Genomic DNA, 6,936 nt, shown 5'->3' with positions numbered 1-6,936 from the left:
TTACTCCAAGATTTAAATTAGCCAGCTACGGAAGCGAGATCCATTATTTTAGGTGCCGTTTGGCCATAAAAATTATTAACTTTTTTCCGGATTTTTTTCACTTTTGGACGTTTGGCCATAAATATTCCGAATACAACTTAAAGTTGTATTCTGAAATACCAAAAACTTGTTTTTAAAAAAAAAATCACTTTTTTACAACTATATTTCACCAAAAACTATAATTTCAAAAACTATAGCCAAATACAACTCCAACTTGAAAAATTCCAAAAATAAATAAATTTGTTTTTGATATCTATGGCCAAACGCCTACTTAAATTCAAGCACAAAGCATTTGAGCTCACAACAAGAATTTGAGAGCTCACAAAAATCGTGAAACTTTGATCTTTGGAGAGTTTATAGCTATTTTTCCTTCAACCCGATTACTTCAGTAAAATTTCAAGGAAAATAACTTTCGACTAAACAAGATTCCAAATTTTATTATCATTTATCATTCTACTCGACCAAATTTTAAACTAGTCTGCTTAATAACCGTAACCTTCATCTATGCAAAGTGGAAATAACATCCACATGTAAAAAACCAAAAAAAGGGAAAGAAATAGAAAACGGCAAATGAGAAAAAGACAAGAACATTCAGAAACATACAAACCGTTTCATCCTCCGGTAGTAATAGCCACAACCACGTAAAACAAAGGTTTTGTTGATGAAACAACTTCCTCGACCACAGATGTGCAATATCTGGATATCAGTGAATATTCTTTATTTTCAAAAACTAAAAACAGGTAAAAGACCAGTTTCAGTCATCTCAAGGACATTTATATTTACATCCAACTAAAGGCCTCAACCATGTATCAGGTGGATATGGCTAAAAGCATCACTATCACTATGGAATCGATTGGAAGATTTATTTAACAAAACACAAAAAAAAAAAAAAAAAAAGAAGAAGAAGAAGAAGAAGAAGGAGCAATGTGTACAGCCAAGGGCACCCATCTTTGAGCATGTACACTCAGTAAAGGAACTTCACAAATTCGACTAATGTTTTCCATGATCAACTATATCATGACTCACCTCCAGGAAGAGAGTTAGCTGAAGCAAATGGTGAAAAGCTTGTAATTGATTCACTGTGATGCAGTGAGTTAGGATATCGACTTGTTGATCCAATATAGCCCGACGAGGGATTGCCAGGACTAGTCATGTATGCAGACCCGTATCTTGAATTAAGAGGTGACAGAGAACGATAACCCAGTGAGTTAGATGAAATTAAGTAAGCCGCACGAGATCTTTGGGAAGATGCATTTTGAAGGTCGAGTGAACTTCGGCTTATAGAAAGATGAGGTGACTGGTGGTAGGACCAAAGGGAATGCTGGTTATGAGAGCTCGAGAGAGATTGAGGACGAGAAACTGAAGGCGATCGAGATGCTCCGGTGCCTATATGTATCACTGATGATGATGCTAATGATGACCTTAGAGATGACACTGAAGATACAGATCGAAGACTAGAAGAAAGCAACGGTGTAGATTCTGATGCTGGTGGTTCACCAGTGCTGGTCCTTGCATCCCGTTTGCAGACAGGGCAAAAGGTTCTCCATGATGTCAGCCAAGCATCAACACACATAGCATGAAATTCTGCAAAGTTTCCATAAGACATGTTAATAACTGAAAAAAATGCCAAGTGCTCCAGCAGAAACAAATTCTGAATGTCAACATGTATGTATGAAGTGTATCGACAAATACTGCACTGGTAAAATGATACAGCAGCTGGGGACAAGGAAAATATTCCAATAATATGATGCTTGGAACCATAATTTCTGGTTTTCTCCATAGTTCACCACCCACGGAAGAGGATCCCCTCCAGTACCTATTACCTCCAGTTGCTCCAGTTACCTTATTGATTTCCGACACATGTCGCTAATTAAATCTAACGGATCAAATCAGTTCCCCTCTCTCAATCACTTTACACACACCAAGGCCCCTTCTTCGTCTCTTCTCATAATTTTACTGAAGCAAGAACCAAATTCAGCCACTATTACAGCCATCAATGGAAAGTTCTATATACCACATGTCTCGGTTGATTTCAGTCTTTCTAGAACAAAATTCTCCTCTTTGTATGAACAAAATCCATAGTGATCTCAGCTTAGTATGTGCACAAATCCTCTATGTTCTTCTACTCTCATTTTCATACATTCTTAGAACACCAAATCCACCCAGTTTGGTTTGAGAAAGCATTGAAACAGTTGATGAGCTCGCCGGAAAATCAAAATAATATCTTCTTGAGCCGATTTCATCAACTATTGTTGGAATATCTTAAATAAATACGCTATAGTAAAAGATATTAGAACAAAGAATGAAGGAAAAGTTTTGCTACATAGTAATAGGAATTGAAGACAAATTGCACTTAAAAGATTAGAAATGGGTCGATTAATTCTATGACTGGATATGGAGAAGAGACGATGAGGGGGCTTGGTGTGTGAAGAGATTCAGAGAGGGAAACTGATTTGATCCGTGAGATTTAATTGGTGACACGTGTCGAAAATCAACAAGGGTACTGGAGCAACTGGAGGAAATAGGTGCTTAAGGGGGATCCTCTTTCACCACCAACAAGGCAACAAGTTTTCAGAAATGAAATAATCTCAAGAAATCAGGTATAAACTGTAGTTATAACCGTTCTGCTACTTTAGAAAGGGTATAAGTTAAGATGCAAGAAGCATATGCACACGGTGATGAATGATACTCTTCCCTGCATCATGATAACAAGCTGGAGCTATACAACTATGATGACAGGCTTGTGGGACCCAGCAAATGGAAATCAATAATTAGTTAGATGGAATTGTGGAACAGGAATGGAGGCCTAGAAACGTACAGGAGTATTATGAAAGGCAGGAAGATTTCAATGGCTTAGTTATCTATAGGTAGGGAATGAAAGTAGAGTCAACTTTTGGGATCAACAGTGGTGTGGAGAGAGTATATGGGGACAACCTTCCCCAACTTATTTAGAGTTTCGTGCCAGAAAGAGACGAGGTACAACAGATTCAGGTGGCTCAAGAGGGAGGTGTTCACTGTCTGGAATTAACAAGATTGGTAGATGGATGAATTCCAAAGGCTTATGGAAATGCTCTACAAACAGAATATCACCTCACCGGTGAGAACTATGGAGGTGGGTGGCAAGAAGTGAAGGTGCATTTTCAGTAAAGTAATAAGCTTTTGGTGGGAGCAGAGTTAAGTTTCCTTAGTGATGACACCAACATAGATTCATGTTTAAAAGGATACATTAGTGTATGCTCCCAATGGAGGGACAGCCTAAATGAAATGGTCCATTCATCACCTTCAACATAATTAATAACAAAGAATAGAACAACTTGAAAAGTAAGTTACCTCTAAAAGAGAGGATAACTTACTGTGCCGGCATGGAAGAATTCTAATCTTATCTCCCACACTATAATCTTCAAGGCATATAGCACATGTTATTGATGTAGAATTATCCTCCACAACTGATGTAAATATCAAACTTGGCATAGCTTTCACCAAGCGGCTACTAATCCCATGAAATTCACGAACACGAGAAGCTTGGGGCCATTCTCTTCGTATATGATGTCGGCGAACAAAGAAACACATTGCGAGCACGGCCGACATAGCAAGTAATGAAATGAACGACGTAGCCATGATTGACCAAGCTGAGTTTTCCAAGCTTGGAATTATCCATACTTCCATATCAGTGTCACCAGCATACTTTTTGAGTGTTTCTCCAGAAGCTTTTGAAACGAACACTGCAAGTATCTTCACACCAGTAGAGGTTCCTGCCACTGTATCATGTGTCTGGTTAAACCTTTGGTTGTTAAAAATCAACAGTTATAGCTTAAAACATTCAAAAACAAGAAAAGACATTGGTTTTTTAATCTGACGAAAGTTTTTTGAGTTCTCTATTTTATTTCCTTGTAGAAAGGGGATGGGCAAAGGTAATCTGCTAGTTCATCAGTTCTATGATATAAACATTTCAGATGCACCATGACATAACGATCGTGAGAAAAGCTTGGCAAGGATTTCGAGTTTCTTTTTTTAGGTTATTTAATTTTCATACAAGTCTTGCCACAACTGCTTTTCCTAATAATCATCTAAAAGTCATAAGCAGGTATTTAGTACAGCTAAGTGGCCATAATGCCAATGAACAAAATAGAATAAGTAAAAATCTGGGAGTTCAAATGCATCACAAACTAAAAGACTAAAGGAGATCTTAACAGCTGGCTAATAATCTTCAGTTCCAAATTGGAGTTGGCGAAATATCTTTTGAAATTTCCTTCGTATGGATCAATCCCTCTTCCCCAAATTGAACCAACCAACCCTTATCTTTTTCATCCTATAAGTCTTTATGAATAACTAGTTAGGGAATGAAGCATAGTTTGGTTGATCACTTGACAGTTTAGAAGTTTCTACCACCAAACATAATATAACTTAGAACAGACTAAATGAATAATATGAAAAGAAATAAACTGTACAATGGAAGAGTTCATTACTTGCAATTATGTCACCATATGCATTGTCATAGATAATGGCTGCTTTAAAACCTGCAGCTTGTGCTTTTCTAACTTTATCCTCGAAGCTACATCCACCCCTCATTATCAGCACAAATGGTTCTTTTGTAAAGTTATTAGTTGGTTCAATCTTGTTAGTCAAGGTTTTGCAGGCATCCAAAGGCTCTGCCACATACAACGTCCCACATTTACCTGAACTTTTCGCTGAGGGAGCTGAAATTAGAAGCAGGCCGAGTGAGTACATTAGCAGAAACGAAGCCCGGAAGAAATCATGCCAACAGAAAATGCATAGAACTTTGCTATATCTAGTTATCTACAACACTTAGCATTTTCAGCTAAAACAGAAACACCACCATCACTAAACCTCATAAGTCAAATACAATGATCCAAACCCATGACCAACAACAACATACCCAGTGTACTCCCACAACTGGGATCCAGGGAAGGTAGAGTGCATGCAGACCTTACCCCTACCTCCTGGAGGTAGAGAGGCTGTTTCCGAAAGACATGGCGACTAATAAGGAAAGCAGTACAGACTACAGAGCATTCAGAAAACAGTAACATCTAACAACAGCGAAATAGTGTGACAACAGAAACACAATAAACAATAGATGATAACAGATATCAAAAGAAAAAACTACATGATAAGGCTACTACTATGACAGACAAGGTGCTCCAGAGTTCAGACTACCACCAAGCCTAATCCCGCCAAAAAGCGAGACAATGTAATATTTTGCAGTGAATGCAAGCTATTAATACAACATTTATACATGTTCTCATGATGCAAGTAAAATTCCCTTGAAGATTCCAACTGAAAAATAAGAACTTACAAAATATGACAGATCAAATTTCCAAGATTTAAACTTTACCCCCCCCCCCCCCCCCCCCCCCCTTCCCCCACAAACCCCAAAACAGATCAATTCAAGAAGCTTATGAAACATAAATTAAACAAAAACCCAATTCACATTATTAATCAAAAAGCACCAAACGACACATTGCATTACAAAACTCCCACCAACTATAATCCAAACAAGAAAAAGATTTAAACTTCAAAAAACAGAATAAAAAAGCAGTCTTTGTGGGGAAACAAGATCAACTCACCAAAATTAGCTTCAATGTCTTCAAAAGACAAAGTATGGTTCTTTCCTCCCACCAATTATAATCCAAACAAGAAAAATGGTTCTTTCCTCCCACCAATTATAATCCAAACAAGAAAAAGATTTAAACTTCAAAATACAGAATAAAAAAGCAGTCTTTGGGGGGAAACAAGATCAACTCACCAAAATTAGCTTCAATATCTTCAAAAGACAAAGTATGGTTCTTTCCTCCCACAAATTATAATCCAAACAAGAAAAAGATTTAAACTTCAAAAAACAGAATAAAAAAAGCAGTCTTTTTGGGGGAAACAAGATCAACTCACCAAAATTAGCTTCAATATCTTGAAAAGACAAAGTATGGTTCTTTCCTCCCACAAATTATAATCCAAACAAGAAAAAGATTTAAACTTCAAAAAACAGAATAAAAAAAACAGTCTTTTGGGGGGAAACAAGATCAACTCACCAAAATTAGCTTCAATATCTTGAAAAGACAAAGTATGGTTCTTTCCTATCAAAATAACACTTCCAATAGCTCCATAACCCACCAAATACGCACAACTCATCAACAAAAACACCCACAAATTCAACATCCCAATTCCCAAATCTCAAAAAACAAAAAAAAAACAAAAAAACTATAAAACACTCAAAACCCTACAACCCCTTTTGTCAATTTTCAAGAAAATCCAAAAAAAAAAAAAAAAAAACTCAGAATGTTCAGAGAATAATAACATCAGCTTCCATAGAAATTGACTTGTGATTACCAGGCTTTATGGATTTAAAATCTTTTAGAATTTTCCTTGTTGGTGTAGCTAAAGATGAGAAATTGTTGGAAGGAATTGTAAATCTATAAGGATAGAAAATCAACATTTTCGGTATATGTATCTGTTTTGTGTTATCTAAATAAATCTGTAAAGATTATCTTTTTGCATGTTTTAAGCTTAAAAAAGAAAGACCCAAAACTAGAAAGAAACTAACAAAAGGGAAATTGACAAGGAGCCTTAGAAAAAAAAAAATGGATGAAGAAAGAAAGAAAAAGGATATTTTTGCAAGTTGCAAAAGCCAGAGAGGAAAAATGATCTTTAATAATGTAATTGTATGTACAAAGAGAAATGACAAAAATGATCTTGAACATTTTCTTGAAATACAGCTTTTATCCTAATATTATTTTAAGAATATTACATTCAGCAAAGATTTAGTGAAGTAGGATTTTTACGAAGTATAAAGAATTATTACTATAATATATATAGAAGTCAATTCTTCTATAAAAATATTATCAAATATGAATACATTTTTAATGTTTTTTTTTTTGAGTGTTT

At 35.9% G+C, this 6,936-nt stretch overlaps 1 protein-coding gene across 3 annotated transcripts; it reads right to left on the bottom strand.

Annotated features, from left to right (window-relative positions):
• Positions 1 to 742: 742 nt before the first annotated feature.
• Positions 743 to 6,656, bottom strand: LOC132644110 (receptor homology region, transmembrane domain- and RING domain-containing protein 2-like). 3 transcript variants are annotated; one of them, XM_060360673.1, is made up of 4 exons: positions 6,382 to 6,656; positions 4,506 to 4,736; positions 3,393 to 3,797; positions 743 to 1,623 (listed from the first exon to the last, which is right to left on the bottom strand). In XM_060360673.1, the coding sequence occupies exons 1-4, from the start codon at positions 6,485 to 6,487 to the stop codon at positions 1,055 to 1,057; spliced, it is 1,311 nt and encodes a 436-aa protein (XP_060216656.1). In that variant the 5' UTR covers positions 6,488 to 6,656; the 3' UTR covers positions 743 to 1,054. The 3 variants fall into 3 exon arrangements, with proteins under 3 accessions (XP_060216656.1, XP_060216652.1, XP_060216661.1); XM_060360669.1 differs by having other exon boundaries at positions 6,084 to 6,655; XM_060360678.1 differs by lacking the exon at positions 6,382 to 6,656 and adding an exon at positions 5,944 to 6,221.
• Positions 6,657 to 6,936: the final 280 nt, after the last annotated feature.

This window comes from Lycium barbarum, chromosome 1, assembly GCF_019175385.1.
Source record: "Lycium barbarum isolate Lr01 chromosome 1, ASM1917538v2, whole genome shotgun sequence".
Taxonomy (NCBI): Eukaryota; Viridiplantae; Streptophyta; class Magnoliopsida; order Solanales; family Solanaceae; genus Lycium; species Lycium barbarum.
The sequence above is the reverse complement of the archived record's forward strand: the minus strand, read 5'-3'. Positions and strand labels throughout refer to the sequence as shown.

Coding starts and splice junctions, on each gene's coding strand:
- LOC132644110 (XM_060360669.1), bottom strand. CDS start 6,210: ATGTTGAATTTGTGGGTGTTTTTGTTGATGAGTTGTGCGTATTTGGTG. Junction 4,737..6,083: donor AGATATTGAAGCTAATTTTG/GTGAGTTGATCT, acceptor TTCTAATTTCAG/CTCCCTCAGCGAAAAGTTCA. Junction 1,624..3,392: donor AATTCTTCCATGCCGGCACA/GTAAGTTATCCT, acceptor GAAACTTTGCAG/AATTTCATGCTATGTGTGTT.